The sequence below is a fragment of the Hippichthys cyanospilos genome, chromosome 16, assembly GCF_059441005.1.
Source record: "Hippichthys cyanospilos isolate Australia breed blue-spotted pipefish chromosome 16, RoL_Hcya_1.0, whole genome shotgun sequence".
In the NCBI taxonomy this organism is placed as follows: Eukaryota; Metazoa; Chordata; class Actinopteri; order Syngnathiformes; family Syngnathidae; genus Hippichthys; species Hippichthys cyanospilos.
In genome coordinates, this window is record NC_142384.1 from 3409345 (window position 1) to 3428002 (window position 18658).

The 18658-nt window shown below is 37.4% G+C and overlaps 1 protein-coding gene across 1 annotated transcript in view; it reads left to right on the forward strand.

The window, feature by feature from the left end:
• Nucleotides 1–395: 395 nt before the first annotated feature.
• The window catches only part of septin12 (septin 12), a 79028-nt gene continuing 60765 nt past the window's right edge, over nucleotides 396–18658 (forward strand). The window contains exon 1 of the mRNA XM_088437169.1: nucleotides 396–615. Within this exon, the coding sequence (XP_088293295.1) occupies nucleotides 561–615 (55 nt within the window). The 5' untranslated portion in view covers nucleotides 396–560. The remainder of the gene's footprint in view (nucleotides 616–18658) is intronic.

The following is an 18658-nucleotide window of genomic DNA, read 5'->3' on the forward strand; positions in this document are numbered from 1 at the left end:
CATGTGTTAACCCCCTGAATCCATTTGAAAAGGTTTGCATACATCAATTAGGGAGTTACTGGCTTTCATTGAAGCATCCAGTCCCACTTGTAGCCACAGGGGAGAACATTGGGGAGAGAGGTGTGGGGTGAGGGGTTAGAAAGAGAAATTTGACTTTTAGGGATTTTTCCAGGTGTTGTGTGCGTCTCCGCCCACCATCCGTCTATCCCCCCTTATCTACACGTCCCCCTCGGGTCCAGCCAAGCCGGGGGTCGGGGAGGATGAGGGGTGGGCTGAGGTGGCCTGTGTTGGAGGGTTGGCTCAAAGGGGGGCGGGCCACAGTGTAACCGACTGAGTGCTCTTGGAGCCCATTCGGACACTACCAGTAAGTGGCCACAACACGGACGAGACCGCTGCAAAAGTGCACATTACTGCTGCCAAGTAGCTATCTGAGCACGAATAGCTCATCTTTGTTTTGATTTCTCACTGTATCCGCAATTCATTTTTGGAAGACAGGAAACATCATCTTCATTCATCAGACTTGGAGTTGGCATCACGGAGTCTTCATTACTTCAGACAGGATGTCGGCACTCTCCGTGAATGACCACCTCGAAGGGATTTTATCAGATTTTGAAGGTATGTGAAGTTGTAATATTAAATTGCTTTACTACAGCTTGCTTTGTTGTTGCAGTAAAAGCAAATGTGTAATTGCACCCTTGGGCTGTTTACTCATTCAGTGCAAAGGGAAGCCTCTGTCTGCGTCGAGGTTGTACAGACGAGCACTTTGGCACTGGCATGACCTGCGACATAGATATTTAAAAAATAATTTTCTCCAAGGATCAAAGTTATCACACACTTGAGATAATATTACTTTGTTTTCCTTGTCTTTTTCCGCGGACAAAGATGAATGTAATGAAACAACGAAAAATACATCATACGTTATAATAAAACAAATAATATTAATGTAATTTTGGTTGTATTTGCAGGATAGAAAAGTTTTGTTAGACCTGGAACTCCAAAATGCGAGTGCCTCTTACTGGGGCGTCAAGCAAATTTTGGGTGTGACACTTTTATAAGGAGGGTTTGTTTGCCTCAGAGGACATCTATGACTTCCCAAACCATATGATGTATTGTAGAATCGCCTCATCATGTTATCCCTTTACTAAGAAATTTGATGGGTTACTAGTTTTGAAATCTCAGGTCAAGGGAAAAAAAATGTAGTTAAAGGTGAAGACAGTTTGCGAATGTTGTAGTAAACACATTATTTTATTGTAATTAAAAATGAAGACAATGTGCAACTGCAGTACAGATTTTAGCAAGAAACATGAAGTAGACATGTCAATCATCTAACATAAACTGAAAAAAAAATGTTTGACTTACACTGTGATTATTTTAGTCAAATTAAAATCACAGAGGGCACGTAAGCGACCAACAAATAAAAACATCTCCAAAAGGATCCCTCTGTGTGACAGAATGCATCCTAACGAGAGACAATAGCGCCTCTTTAGGAGCAGGAAATTTGGCTTTGTGAATAGGCGGCCTGTTTGAGTCGGTCCCATCCCTTCTGCTTGCTGCTGATGTTCACGCTCTTAGCGAAAAAAAATGTTATCAGCTCACTGGTTTGACATCACCGGTTTCTCACATTTCTGTTCATCTTCTCGTATCTGTTATCACTATCTGTACTTTAGAGTCCCAGTTTATTGAAACAATAAAGTGCATTTCCTGTTCTTTGTAGTTATTTAGCCACCTTTTCATTAACAACACAAAAGTAGTTACTATACTTATGAGTGTCACTATCATCTACACGCACACAATACTTAAATGTAGCAAAGAAAACATTTAAGAATGGAAAAAAAAACAATAACTACACAACAGAACTCATAAGATAAAACTGTGACATGCTCACATATGCCATAGCACATAGTGATCGTTGATAAATGACATACATGCATTCATTTATACATACTGTAAATACTTACATACTGTACATACATACAAACATACATACAGTACATACATACAAACATACGTAAATACATAAATGCATACATACATACGTGCTTGCATACATAGATTCATACATGCATACAAACAAAAGAAAAGCTGGAGGATCAACTCCAATCCCAACCCGAATGCTCAGACACGCATCCAGATTGTGCAAGATGATCTTGTGTTGGATGGGCTCGGCCACACCGTTCATCACCCGCACCACACAAATGGCTGAGTCCCAGCATTTTCCCACCTTGATCCCTTCTTCGGCTGGGCCATGCTCCAGCATGTGCTGGTTGCCGTATCTGTTGTATGGTGACTGAGACACTCAGATGCAACCATTTAAATTGGTCAATAATTTGTAAAATAAATAAATAAATAATAGCCTCACGTAGGGCGTCTCTGCATAGATTTTTCTTTTCCCAAACATGAAATTCGCCAAAATAAGAAATAAATTCTGGCCCGACATCAGTCATATATAAGCACACAGTTTTGTGAATCCTTCACTTAATTTGATTTGACTCCAAAATTAAGGGTATGTCTTATACACAGGTGTGTCTTATATTTGGGGAATTATGATGTACTTATGCCAGTAATACTTTGGCAGATAAAAATGAGTGCCATTGTTCTTTTAGATCAGATACTACCTTTGTCATCATTTATGAGGAAACATAAGTGATAGCTGAAAATGTCGCATTCCATCAGAGTACATAGGTGCTCTTGGTCATGTCTGTCCTAAGTTAGTGGGTAAACAACTTACTTGTAAGAAAAAGCGCACTATAAAAATACCTTCCACATCTGTGGACTTTGTCATGAAGAAGGGCAGATGTCAAAAGCAACACACTCCGCTCCTCATCAGGGTAATCCATCTTGTTCTGAAGGGCCCGCAGGGCCAGTGCACAAAAGCTGCCCCCTGTTCTTTCATTCTTAACACTCTCTCCACATTCCACTGTTAAGACAGGTGTTGATCTCTGCTTCTAAACAAATTAGTGTGGCCTTGAGCCATACAATGCAACAGTAGCCTCTGTTGCACAATTGTTAAAGGCTTTTTGGACACCACGGACTATTGTCAGTCTTAAAATGTCAAGTGGCCAAGGAATCAAAGGAACGCCATGTTTGCAGTGTGTGCCAATTAAAAACTACCATGGTGTCCCATTTTGTAAATTCAACCTTTTTGTGGCCACTAAAGTTTGAAAGCACAATTTCCTCAGTTTACGCATTTTATAATGATGATTCTTCTTTTTTTCTTTGACAACATAACCATTAACCAGAGGAATTACGTGCTGATGCCAAGCATTATCGGAAGAAGTAACCTTTAGAGTGCCTAGTATATTTAGCATTTTAAAGTATATAGCAATAGCAATTGCTGTTTAATCTGTTTAGTACAAATCTGTCTGCTTGCACCTCAATCAAGTCCATCAAAATTGTGTTAGACCACCTGCACCACAAGTTAGACCAATTTTAGTGAGTCTAAAATTTTGTCTACGTTTTCTAACCAAATTATTGAATGCAACGGGGGCGTAGCAGCGCCGTTAGCTGATAGCCAAACATACTTACCTCAGAGGGAAAATGAAGCTGTGCCTGCTTTTATTTAGAGCACAATCTACTTTGTACAGTATTATGAAATTGTCCAGTAGGTGAGGGGACGGCAGCTTGCTGCAGGAAAGGCCATTGGGGCACTTCAATGTCCCAAGCCTGGTAAACTAAATTTGCTCAGGCACAAAAATGAAAGTACGCTCATTTTTACATAACTGTTCCCTAGAGATCGGGCACAGTGTGTGTGTATTGTGTAAAATCTAAAAATAACAATCGTTTTCATGTAAACAACTCACGAATTCCATCCTATGTAAAGATCCTACTTAAAAGTTAATCTTGTATAAGAAATTCAACGTGGTTCCTGCAGCACCATACTTTGCACTGTGGCAATCAGACTTAACTGGTTTAAATTAGCTATGGTAACAGTAGGACAACTGTTGATGCTGGGCTGCTAGGCTGGCTGTGGAATGTTGGCAGAAAGGCACTGAGGCGCCTTACCTCTACAGGATTCAATCAGATGAATAGTAGATACTGTCCAAAGGTGTGTGGTGAAAACTAAAGGAGTTTTGTCATTTCAAATGTTTGATAATTTGGGAATTGGATATCATTCCACATATAATAAGAGGCTTATTTAAAGTATTTACCGTATTTTTCCGAGTACAAGTAGACAGTAAGTAGGCAGGTAGCTAGGTTAATTCTTTTAATTTAATATATTCATTCATTTAGTAAAGTGGCAATAACTTTTTGTCTCATCATTCAACAATAGTAGATACCAAAATCCCAATACTGAAGCAATAACAGTTAATTGTGGACATGCAAACCAAGTGAAGCCACTTGATAGGCTAGGGAGACAACAGAGCATTCAGGCCTTTGGGTGACCCAGGAGATTAGAAGAGGTCAGGGGGGCTAAAAGCTGCCTCGCAGTCCCTGTCACATCCTGGTACTGCTAGAGATCAGAGAGTGTCCCATGACTTACTGACCCAGTCACCCTACACACACACGAACATACATACACCCCCTCCATACCCACACACTGTGCTTGTTGTTTTTGTTCATGTCAAGCGTTACTCACGAAAACATTCCAGTCTGCATTACTGTCGAGGAGCACCTCAACCTGGGAAACAGACTGTCAGTACTCTGTAAAATTACAGAGATATTTTTTTTAAATTCAGCTACATAATTGCATACAGTATTGCACAAAACACTCGGTTGATGCTCCTAACTTCATATTTTCCATTTAATTGGTTATTTATTCCTTCTGGGGGACATCTGCCTCAAGAGAGCCCATAACCTCAGACACGCTCAGGTAGCACTTGATGTGGCTTTTTGCCAGGCCATTCTTCCATAATGGATTAGAAGTTGGCAAGACATCAGTGTGTGCTGTCTTTGATTCAGACATGTTTGAAATCGCTGGGTCCTTAAGACACGCTAAGCATTTCAGATTAGCCAATGAGAGAATGGACGCAAGACCATTAGTGTAAGTTAAAAACTTTTAACTGACAAGATTAAGTGTTTTTCTTACAAATTTATTTATTTATTTATTTGTGTATGTTTGTATTTATGTATTTATTTGTTTGTTTGTTTACTTTTGCCATAAAATTTAACATGCTGTTCTCTGTGCAACAATATACACTGTTCACAATGAGTGATGTTGTAAGAAAGTCAGTGCATGTCATACATATGGTATTTATTTCAGTTCAGAGATTTTGAGGATAGGGTGACAATTGTATTGGAGTGATTAACACTACTCATTTTGTGTTTTCCACGAAATGGTCTCACTGTATATATTGTGCCTGCATTCATGCTAATAATATCCCGTATTGATCGTGAACCCTCTTAGACTTATTTAATACCTTAAGCTTTGAATAGATCACTTGGTATCAATCTTTGTTGATCTGAAATACCTATTTACATCCATCCATCCATCCATCTTTCCACCATCTTGACCACATTATCGAAAAAATGTTGTGAGCGTTGTTAAAAGACATACCAACATTTTTTTTTTCATTTTTGTCAAGAGGCAACCATCATCCTACCGAAGAGAGTCCAGCACTGATGTGACAGTTTAGAATCACCCGTCATGCATATTTCACAATATCAGATGCATCCTTCCCTTATAGTCATTGTTTTTATTCTAAGGGCTATAAACGTCCCTGTCTGATACAGCCAATGAACTTTAAGCGTTTTTGGTCTTGACAGCCCCTATATAAATCACATTTATTCTTCGGACTAAAGAAAATCTGCTGCATTGAATAAATGTCAACCTTTTGTTTTTCTCACAAAATGAAAATTCTTCGAAACGAAACAGCCTTGAAATATATACAGTGGAACCTCGAAATAAGAACACTCTGTACACAAGATATTCACTTTATGAGTCCAAATTGGCCACAATTTTGTTTCTTCATTAGAGAAAAATTCAATATACGAGCGATAACTCGAATGCTCCAAGAGAAAACTTGAAATTCCCGCACGCATTGAACGCGCTATACCGCTGCGCCAGTAGTCTGCTCCCTCATTGGTCAGGATCCCTCACATTCATTGTCCTGCTCTCCCAGTGGTTGTTTTGTACAGTACAGTGTACAATACAATGTACAACTTTCCAGGCCAGCGTCATTATTGGCAATCTTGTGAGTGCGTGATCCAAAGACAACGCAGGTGAAGGGACATGGCAGCAAGTAGGCCTATCTTGAGATTTCAAGGCTTCACCCGGTGCTCCGATAAATTTAAGAGGGGCTCTTTTATTCATTCTGTGCTACGAACTGGGAAAAGCTACCATCTCTTACGAGCTAACGTGCTAACGTTCAAGACTTCCTATGAAGTGCTAAGAGAGAGCTTTCCGGTGATGTGGATGTAAAATCCTGGGTACGTTTTTTTTTTGTGGAGTGGGTTAACCCCAGTTTCGGTCCATTTGCATCCATTATTACATTAATCAAACCTGATAAAAATTAGAATTTCAATGTTTTGTGTGTTCGTGTTTGTGTGTGTGTGTGTGTGTTTTTTAATTAAAGTGGATTTAAAGCTACTGTTTATAGTCTTTGATTTTTTAAAGAAAAAGATGATGAAAATTAAAGTTTCAATGTTTTCCGTGTATTTTTAAATTAAAGTTCAAGTGGAATTAAAGCCAGAGTTTACAGCCATTTTTTTTTAAATGCGATGAAAATTGAAGTTTCAATGTTTTCAGTTTGTTTTTTGTTTTTTTTTAATCAAATTAAGTTCAAGTTGAAGTAAAATTCTTGTGTACAGCCATTTTTTTTCGGTCATTTGCCTGACATCTACTGAACATCGCGATTTTTGAAAAATAAGGTAAAATATTATATTTAATATGGGGTTTATTTCGAGCTTCGAACAAATTAGGCATATTACATGTAAAATGTGATTCACTATAAGAATGATTTAAAATACAAAATGCACTCCAGAACGGATTAAATTCATATCTAAAGGTTACATTGTATAAGTATAAATATACCGGTACACATGCACATACAGCTGATGCCACTGATCATTTTGAGGGATTGAAAGTAAAAATATATTTATTTTAAGACCCTTTCACGCTCCACCCAAGTTGTGTCCCAATAAGGCCAGGTTAGTGAAAAAATCCCTGGACACCCAGGGGTGAAAGAGCCAAAAGTCCCATCACTAAACAACAGTATCTTAAATGATTGTCCTTCATTTACTATGTTTTGTTCATTCTTTCAGAGATGGGTTTGACTCAGGCAAACTATTTATGAGGCTGACACACCTGCAACCAAATGGCCGTCACCAGTATGTTGTAGTGGGTTACATACAGTAGGTGATAATTTCCCATACAACGTCCCTGTTGTAAAGTAATGTTCTGTGAGTGACTGGCGACAAAGTGTGGGGGATTGTCTGCCCTCTCGCTGTAAAAAATACTAGGATAAGCGCCATGCCCTGCTACAACCCTGAACAGCACAAACCATACACACACTTGATGGATGGACTGTGTACTTAGGTGGAACAATTTGACTCTATCTTGTTTTTGGTTAGCCGGTGGAGACTTTGTGTCTCCTAAGTATGAATATGGGTTAGATTGAATTCAATAATGTGACTTGTTTATGACAGCTGTGATTGGCTGTCACCCAGTTGAGGGCAGTTCCCTCTACCTCAGCACACAGGACACGTATACAGAAAAGAAAAAAAAAAGAAAAAATGTCAAGCATGATATGTATTAGCATTTTGTATTTTCAGATTTGTCTGTTATGAAGAGATGTAAAAGTTTATTTGGCACATATGATTGACAGATTGGCAAAGTCCTTAAAATCATCATCGTGCAATATTTATTAAAGATTAACTTTTCAATCGTTTTTATTTGTAACTATTCTATTATAAAATAGTAAATATTAAAGGCACATTCATTTTTATTATCATTCAAAATTCCAATTTAATTATATCGATATCTGGACAACGCAAACCTATTTGGGCAAATTCCCAATGTAAAAAAATGACACAAAATGCTTAATCTATAACTGATTGTTTCAAACCCTGACGAATTTTCTTCATGATACAAATCTCTATCCAATGTGATATGGAGTATAGTCAGGATATTATTTATTTACTTTACCATTATTTATATAGTTACATATTTATTCATACATATATCATAAACTATATGCTTGTATGCCATGATAATATTAGATGTAACAGGTGCAACTACAAATTATTCATAGACTAAAAATGAAAGTACAGCTATGCAGCTTCTTAATGATTTTATCTAAATCCTGTGATTTTATTTTGCACAACTTGAAAACAATCTAATTGTGTTCAACCCTGTTTTTAGCGTATTAACTTGCGTTATACTTACTTGAACATTTTTGGATATTCTACTTCCAAGTATTTGTTATTCTTCAGTTGTTTATGACCTGATCTTTTGGCCTACACTGCTATGTGTAAACAAATTCCAACACAACAGCAAACGTTGTTTATTATAAGCAATAGTAGTAATAAGAAAAATAACGGAAAAAAAAGGTAGAGGTTCAGGTATATATTTCCAAGTTAATACAGAAAGAAATTGTATTTATTTTAATGAAATGTATTCATAAACCTACCATGTCATCCATCACAAATTAATATCAAACAGATCACATTAATTGAACTTGGATGTAATTGACCGTTAATGTTTTCATGTGGACACTATTATTAAGTTATGCAGAGGCAAAATAAACAAATAATAATTAATATTAAAATACACATTGAACACCATGAACATCATGTTGTCCTTCCCTCAGAAGTTACTGTTTCCAACGCCATTCACAGTCAAGGTTCCATATAAGAGAATTCACACACAAGTGTTCTACCACATACTCAACAGTTAAGACCAAGTAAAAAGCAATGTTTTGCTAATCTTAATTTACTAGATAACGCCTTTGCAATTTCTTAACTTGTAATTCACAAACTGACTTGCATTTCCTGGCTAAGAGCCAATCATAGTGATTACCACCAACACCACTTTGTGATGAGCTTGTAAGATTGCTACTCTCCTTGTCACACAAGAAAGAAAAGGCTTTCCAGAATGCTTTGCCAAACTATGTGCAATCAATCTGTTCACTTAAATCATATTTAAACAGCAAAAAACGCAAAAATCACTTGTTACTTAATTCTATTCATCACTTTTGATTTTAGGCCTGTACAATGAACGTGTTGAGCAAGATTCTGCACACATTGATTTTACTCCATGAAACCATGATTGTGAAGCACATAGCAAACAATTAAGCCATTAAAGCATTGCCTACTGTAATATTTTATTAATACTCTCCTCCTTAACTTTCAGGCACCTGTGCCATTGCATGTACTAAAACTTCATTATATGACATTTACTCTAAGGCAGTGCTTCTCAATTATATTTTGCAAAGCCACCCCTAAGAAAGAGAAAACCTTTCACCCCCTCCTCCACACTCACACACACTTTCCATGCCGACCATAAATAAAAATATTTTCTTTAAGATTGTATAACTGTACCAAAAACTGTATCTTTTTTTTAACATTGACAAAAGGAAAAAACAATATAAACCAACTTTCAACAACTGTTACCGTTTTTACAGCATGTATACAGGTTAAAGGTTTGTCTACCTAGAAAAAAACAAAACAAAAAAAAAACCTTTTGAAACCTTCTCACAGGGCACAGGTGATGCATGTGTAGAAAGATAAGTGAGAGCCAGATCAAGTAAATTTAGGGAAATTAAGTTTTTGCTGTTTTGCTGTTGTAATTCTGCAGTGGAGCTTCAAAGTGGTACCAGCTGTGCGGGCAACTCCATCACCTTTTCTGCCTCATGTTGGGTTGTGCTGTTTGAGAAGTCATATGTTTAATGTGTGCCAAAGTTTCAGTTTGTAAGTATTATGCATTAAGTATTGTTTGACGTTCATTTTCCGGCATTGTTAAAAGTATTATATCACTGTTGTAAAACTATTTATGTGAAAGCACTACGTTAGTTGCATTCTTCTCATTTTATGACAGTGTGAGAACAAAAGCGCATGAAGCCGATATGCAAAGTATTTTGAGCATACTGCGTTGGCTGCGATGTTGGACCGCTGTTGTGCTTTGCGGCTGCACTATTACTCGACTCGCACTTGGAAGTCTCTATTCTAATGGCACATCACTAGAAAATGTTTTATTAAAGTGACTTAAAGACTATGCTTCTAAAATAAGCATGGCTAACCTTGAAAGTGCCTGTTAGATACTATGAGGTTAATTACTTTTTCTTCTTCTTCTTTACGAACAAACTAAGCACGTTTTGTACCTGAGCGCCCAATGCTGGTTAAAATTTGAGCACATATATATATATATATATATATATATATACGTTTTTATAAGCACTCACAGGAGAACAAAGCTGTAACGTTCCGCCATTTTGGAACATGTGATGCTGATCAATAGGAGACCTGCATCTTATTGTTTCCGGGACGCCGACCAATAGTAGACCAGCATCTTAAGTAGTTGTGACGCCGACCATTAGCAGACCAGCATTGTAGGTTTGAGGTATTGTAAGACAAAAAAAAAATGGCATGAAGAGGAGACAAAAAAATGGCGCGGTCTTCGTCGTAAGGTGAAAAAAACGTAAGGCAGGGACGCCGTAAACCCTGGAGACGTCGTCCACTGCATTGATATATCGATATTATCACCCAGCCCTAGTCGACTGTTTATTGTGAGAGTTTATATTACTGTGTAATAGAGCACAACATTCCTTTCTTTTGGGAAGCTCACTGTGCTAGATTTGTCTTTGAAGAAGCCTTGCTATTATTAAATCAGAAAGTGTTTGTGGCACACATTTATTTTTGCCACATTTTTGTTGTTTTGTTATATGTTGGTTTTTATGCTAGAGGTTTAGAATAATTTCCAATCAGTAAATGAACTCAAACCTCTGACATCCGCAGTTTCTTGGGGAAGTTTTTCTTCCTTACTGTCATTGCAACAGTGCTTATGTCGGCAAGAAAAATCCATTTAGAAAACGATCGCTCAAACAGGGTTCCAGTGGAGCTTTCAGGCGAACTTTTTTAGTCAACTTTTTTTTTTAATTCGACTTACCTAGGTCGACTTTCTTTCCCAGCCCTCCTGTAGATGTTTATGTAGGTAAAATTTCTTGCAAAATTCTAACTGCATTCTAACTTTTCACCACACCGCCCTCTTAGATACTTTATCTAACTCAGCAATGAAACAACAGAAGCAAGATTTTTGACTAATACTTGTTTTAATAGATGCTAGCACCTGTTTTATTTTCAGCAGGTGCATTTAAGGCCAATAATTTCCAGAATTGCAAATTACTTTTAAGCATCTGTTAGTTGTATGAGTATGAATGTACGCATGCATGTTTTTGAGTTGTCTTGCTCTGTGTTATTTTCAGTGTAAACATTGGAAAGGCTGTTTGGAATGCGCTTTCCAGATGTGCTAAAATGAAATGGTAATTGTTTCAATGCATGCAACTGTACGAGTGTTATCACAGATATAGGCCTGATAAGGGATTATGTATATGTATTATTGTGAGTATGGGTATATGCGTGTATTGGAGCGGGCTGGTGTGTGACCACGTGTCAATGCACATGTCTTATCTGTCAGGGCTACCTGTGTGGAATGTGTACAAAAAAAGGGGAGTATTATCATGGACATGCCTGGACTAGGTCTCTTCTTATTGTGTCCACAGGACAAACTGGGCCTTCCACCCTTCCTTGCGGTTACGGGTTCTCAAAGTAATTCATCTTAGTGGTCATAGCTGGTTATTCATCCTACGTAGAGTGTAGCATTCAAGCTTTTCACTGTACAATTGATTAATCATCTCCTATTCATGCATTGGAACTCATCTTTTGGTTCAACCTAACCTCACTCAACAGAAACTACAATCAATATTTTTCTAGAAATGGTTAAAATTATTTCAATTTCCGTTTGCTCAATGCTCCCGCTATTGGTGTCACTTCAGATGTGTGGTGTCAGCTAGCAGTATATTTTATTGCTGCAGCTGTTTTTATCTCAGTGCATTTTTTTTTTAAATTTGAGTCCCATGTAATTTATGTGATTGTGTCTTTTTGCAGTGTTTTTCTTTTGATGTCTTGGATTTTTTTGTTTGTTTTTAGCTCTTTTAAACTTAGGGTGTTTTTTTTTTCACCTTTGTGTCTTTGAGTGAGTTCATTATGTTAAGATACAGCTTAAGTGAGATTCTAACCAAATCCTTCACAGGAGGTGACTGTTCAGTTCCACATAGAGCAGGGGTCGGCAACCTAAAATATTAAAAGAGCCACATACCGCAAAATTAGCCACCTGTATTGGACTTTCATAGTTGACATTTGTTTCTATTTGGAAAGAAAATTATCCTGCCCATCAGGACTGTAGACCAGTTGTTCCATGTTTTCCTACTCTGGGGTACTGGTCTTTTGCCAAAAGCTGCAACAACTGCATTACTTCATTCTCCAGTGTTTGCAGACTTTACAGGAAGGCTGGCTCTTAAGATCATTTTATGCATCACCCTTACTATGTAAACATCAGTTTTGCATATGCCGGTCTGTTTTACTGTGCAATTGACAGAAAGGTCAGCATCAGTCATTTTCACAGTGTGGTACGAACATCACAAAAGCAGGGGTCTCTCTTCGAACTATTATAATCATAAGCTTCTGAAAAGCTTGCTGATGTTTTATTTTCCCTAAATTCAAATGCAGTGTTCATGTTAAAACTGCATGCAATGTTAGGGTGTCTTACTTTGGTGTTACTACGTGTGGGCAGCTCGGTGAAAGTGTGATTAGCACGTCTGCCTCACAGTTCAGAGTCCCAAGTTCAAATCCACCTCGCTCCGGCCTTCCTGTGTGGAGTTTGCATGTTCTCCCTGAGCCCGTGTGGGTTTCCTCTGGGCACTTAGGCTTCCTCCCACACTCTGAAAACAGGGTGTGGTTGGGTGCGTGGCTGGTTATTCGTTTCTCTGTGCCCTGGGATTGGCTGGCAACCAGTCCAGGGTGTCCCCTACTGCCCATATACAGTTGGGATAAGCACCAGCCAGCCTGCAACCCTACTGAGGATAAGCGGCTGTAGAAAATGGAAGGATGGTACTTGGTGTCAAAGGTTTGAGACCTAGTATTGGATTATATTTTATCATGATTATTATTATCCATCTACTTAACAGAGGTGTCAAACTCCCGTCCTCGAGGGCTGGTCTCCTGTATGTTTTCAAACCTTTTTTCTCAAACACACCTAGTCAAATGATTAGGATCAATATCTAGCCCCTTCTGAGCTTGCATATAAGCTAATCATTTGAGTCAGGTCTTTTGGGATGAGAAAACCGGAAAACATGCAGGATACCGGCCCTTGAGGACTGCAGTTTGACATCATTACATTTAAAGGAGAGCTCGAGCCCCATCCTAGCTGACCTTGGGTTTAGGGGCAGGCTACACGGTAGTTTCTGGAATGGTTACCAGTGACCTGCATAAACAAGATCTTCACAGTGACATTCACACAGCAAAACCAAAAAAGTGTTCCTAAATGTCCTGTCAGTTGGCATGTAGTCAATGGAGCTGCACAATACATGAGATTATGGTATCAGTCAATACCAAATAAATGCTTATATAGCTGAAACTGAGACTAGCTTGTTTTAGGTTACAACAAAAATAATAACATAATAAATAAATTATTTAAAATACTATAAAATACATATATTTTAAATACTATGTATATAGTATTTTACATAATTTGTCCTATTAATAATGTTTCCTTTGGTTGATTTCTTATTCATCCTATAATATTATTATAAAGTGATAGAATTAGCTTGAATTAAAAAAAATTGAAACAAATAGAACCCATATTAAATAAATACATGTAAATAACTGGCTCTTTGGTCTCAATACAGTACTGATATGGACTTTAATATTGATTCTATTGATACATTGATCGATCGACACAGCCATAGTACACACAGCCCTTTTATTCAATTCTTGGCAGTTCATTGTCAAGTCAGCGTTTTTTTCCTTTTCGCTCGTTTTTGGTCCTTTTATTTTGAAACTTTGTTGGTATTTTGAGCACCAAAGTATCTTGTTTTCTTTTTGTTGTTGTCAAATTAAAACACTCTTGGCTACGCAAACATCCTCAACCCCATGTCATGAAGTAGATTTAACCGATTTAATCACAATATTTTTTTTATACAATAAATTATGCATTACATTATTCATGTACTGGTATAGCCAGATTTCAATTATTTTTCCATTATAAATATATTAGGACATTACAATTATTTTTTATGTATCACCAGTCAGTGTTTTAAATATACTGTAGCAAAGTAAATAACACATCTTTTCAAATATAGCATAGTAAATAATACATCTTTGTTGCATAGGAATAGAGGAAAGAAAAGTATTTTGTTATGCACCCTCAAATGTGATGATATATTTTATTATTTCTGTCAAATGCAACCAAATATAAGAAATCTGGACATCGTAGGGACATTTGATGCAATGTTAATGGAACAAAAAAAAACAAAAAACGAATCCATCATGCTGATTTTCTTGGTTTTATCACAATGCCACCCAGTGTGTAAGTTTCAGCGTTCCGTAACGGAGATGCACTGGCATTGGCTAGCTTGCTCTACTATTGTGGTAAGTGCTATTTGTACAAAGAGAAGGCCCTGCTGCTACCCCCACTGATGCCTTATCGCTGAGCATTCTGTCACGCCTTTCCTCCTTGAACCCAGGCCTGTAATGGCAGTGTAAAAGGAACTATTGTCCAGTGTTTTGACTTCACTGTCTTTGACAGTCATGCAGTGGTCAAAACTGATGTCAAGCTTTTCTCTTTCAGGGAAGGGGGGCTTTACAAGACTGTACTGTATATTAGTGGTCCACAGCCACCGGTTCGTGGATCAACTGGAAACGGGCCACATGGGTCGCACCCGAAATAATGATGTTTTGGAATTGATGTAGTTTAACAGTTTGTTCATTTGTGCTTTGTTTGGCTTGAGCTTTGTTTTTGGTGCCGCCTCTGGCCGCTGTTGATATAACATTTTGTAGCGAGAAGGATGGTGTGGCTTCAGTTGAGAGCAGTCATATGTCGGTGACACACACATTGTTCTGTCTCTCTATGAAATATGGCCCACAAGTGTCTGTAATTTGTTATTTATTTTATTTAATCGACAGCATGCAGCGACATTGTTCACAATGGAAAATATGGCTGCACCATATTTAGCGTGTCACTACTTTCCATCTGTAGTCAATACACAAAAACCAGAACAGCAACACAGAACAACAGTGACACACAGAACTTTTATCACATACACATCTTATAAAACGTATACAGACACAGTCTGAAATTCATTTCAAATAAAAAGTGCAGAACTTATCGTCATATATACAGTCTAAAACCACGTTCCTAATGTAAAAGTGCTACCAAGAAATGGTTATGTTAAATAATCTAAAAATATGTTCCTCATAAAATGTGCCAATGTTAGCAAATAGCAACAGAGGATTGATGGATGGCATTGGCAGGAAATCAGACAGCAAGACCTAATGAGGGGCGGCATGGCTCTGTGGTAGAGTGGTCGTCTCCCAGCCGAGAGACTGTGGGTGCGATCCCTCGACCATCGAGACCATGTCGAGTGTCCTTGCGCAAGTCACTGAACCCCTAATTGCTCCTGATGTTGCATCATCACTAAGTAAATGACCAGTTAGTGGAAAGCGCTTTGAGTACCCAAGGTAGAAAAGCACTATATAAGAGAAAGTACATTTACCATTCAATGCTGGCAACGTTGATTGCTCAAAAGTCATTTATTTGTCATAATACAGTTTTTGTGTTTTGAATTGTTTTTTGTTTTCATTCATAAGTATGTCCCATTCTCTGATGTCCTTAAATGAGTAGTACTTTCTTTGTAAGGTTGTCATTTATGATAATATGCCCAAAATTAATTTGTTTGTTGATCCAACAATTTGTGCCCGTGGATAACATAGTAGCTGATGTTAGTGCTTACCTTAAGCATGTTATATAGCGCTGCCTTGTATGCATTTAGCTTGTTAGCATGTTCGTTTATGCCAAATACATCCCACCTTCTCATAGTGTTTGTTTGTGGGCATTAACGATACAAGATGAGTTTGATAATCTGATGGTATCAGACTGATGGTCTGCTGCTAACAAGCAAAGATTAGGTTCCACACAGCTGTGAAAGTAGAGGGAGTAGAACCTAGGGTAAATAGATCATTACACAGCATACACAGACACGTGCACACACACAAACACAAAGCGAAAAGTAGCACTGCAAAGTCCTGATGTACAATTGCCACCATAATTATTTCTTCAGTCTCCAGGAGAGTGCTAGCAATTACCAGGACTCTTTATCTTTTGTACTGAGGACAGGTTCACACTCGTAGCCTCAGCCAACTCATTTCACATAACCCTCAACACACACACACACACACACACACACACACACACACACACCTACACAAATGCACGTACGCATGCAAACACACCCACCTCCCAGCCTGCCTGGAGCCTTACGAGGCTATGGGTCTTCACAGGAAGGAAGGAACTAAAATTGTACTTTTGTGTGTGTATACAGTACATGTTTGTATGAGGATAGAACACGGCCAATGAATATTTGTCCTTTTTTAATCATGTGATTCCAATTCTTTATGTACAAATACCAGAGAAAAGCTACATTTCTCACAGGGGGTGAACTTAGTCCACGATGCATGCAAGTCATTTGTGTGGAGCTTTCAAACTTTGTGTGGTGGCTGGCTAGAAGATATTTGGGTATTTTATCAGACATACACAGTTGCAAAGAGGCATTATGCACTGTTGTGGGTGTTGACACAGACAACTTAAATCAATACCAATTTGGGTTGCAGATATTTAAAATCTCTTTAAAACTGGTGCAAAACCCTGAAAGAAGAAACTCATAGGACAACATCTATTTAAAGGTGTCCTATGAATATAAAGTGTTTTTTTTTTCTTTCCAAATTCATTATATATATATATATATATATATATATATATATATATATATATATATATATATATATATATATATATATATATATATATATATATATATATATATATATTTTTTTTTTTTTAATTGCCTACCTTATTATTTGCTTAATTATGGAATGTAGTCTGCTCGGGGAAGTAAACAGAATAAGAATTTTATTGTGTGGTATTACTATGCATATGACAATAACTCTTGAATCTTTAATCCCTCACCGAAAGACAACCGACACTGGGTGGAGTTATCTTTCTAAAATGAAAGCTCACAGTCAGCGATATGAATGGTGATGGAATATTTTTGTATAAATCAAATGTGCCACTCAAGATAAAAAATGGTTACTTTACACTACTTAAGGTCTGTTTTACAACTGCCTTAGTTTAACTTCTGTCCACCAACAAGAAATGATAAGGACTCTGCTCTGAAGCCATTTGAAGGCTACAGGAAGTGAGTCTCAACTCAACACACTGATTGAAAACAATGGCAGCTTTTAAATAGACCACATAGCTTTTAAATAGACCACATTCATAATCCAGAGAAGTATTGCATAAATATTTTCCTCATCAAATCAAAAAGTGCTTGGTGTTAGGAGTTTTTTTTATTTTTTCCAAACACAAAGTTTAAAAAAATAAAGATCCACAGTATTCCTCTATATATATATAGTAAATTGCCTTTTAATAAATGCAATCAGTTCAGACTGATGAAAAGCTCATTCATTAAGTTGAGTCAGTATGTAACTTTAACAAACTGTCACTAAGCACTAAAGTCAATGAGTGTGTCTGTGTGGCATTGAGAGGTCACTAGTCCGGTTGTGCAACATATAGAGACTCTTTGACTCCTAATTATATGTGAAGGGGTTTTCTGTAACAGTTTAGCTTACTAGGACTAATGTTATAGATTCACATCGACTCTTGCCTTCTCTAGTGTAAAACTCCTCCCTTTTCTGTTTGTTGTTTAAAAACTGATGCTGTAATTTTTTCAATGTTGTTGATAATATTGAAAAAAAGTCTTTGAAAATCTCAAATGTTTACATGATTTTGTGTTAGCTGGGCATGTCTTATTTGGTCTAGTTGGACATAACCAGTCAAGTAAAAAAGTAAATGTTTACACGATTCTGTGTTAGCTGGGCATGTCTTATTTGGTCTAGTTGGACATAACCAGTCAAGTAAAAAAGTAAATGGATGGCGAACATCAGCATTTTGTATACTCTGTTCAATGGAGCATTCAAAACATACAGTATAGGTAACAACAAACCAGTCAAAACAAAAGTAAACAACATTGAGTCAGAAAAAAGGCCAATCATGGCTGAAGTAAATCTGTTACTCCAACGAGATTTTATATTAAAATATTATGAAGATCATCACTTTAATATCCTATAAAATCTTTCACCCTTTGAGCTAACCACTCATGCAGCCATTCTTCTGTTGTGTCATGTTACAGTTGTTGGGTATTGGTAATGCAAAACCCTACAAAAACTTAAGCCCCGACCTCAATCTCCCTTTTGTGTTTTGTGGTATGAAGGAAAAGTGTTTATGTTCAACAGAGGAAAGCGACACCATTGCTATACAAAGGCAAGTGTCAAAGATCATTTAGGCCAGAAAAACCTGAACAAAAGCAAGAGAAAGCAGAGGAAATTAAATACAATATTATGAGCTGGGACAAAAGTACAGTGTATATCTATTGCACCTTATGCTTAAAGTGTG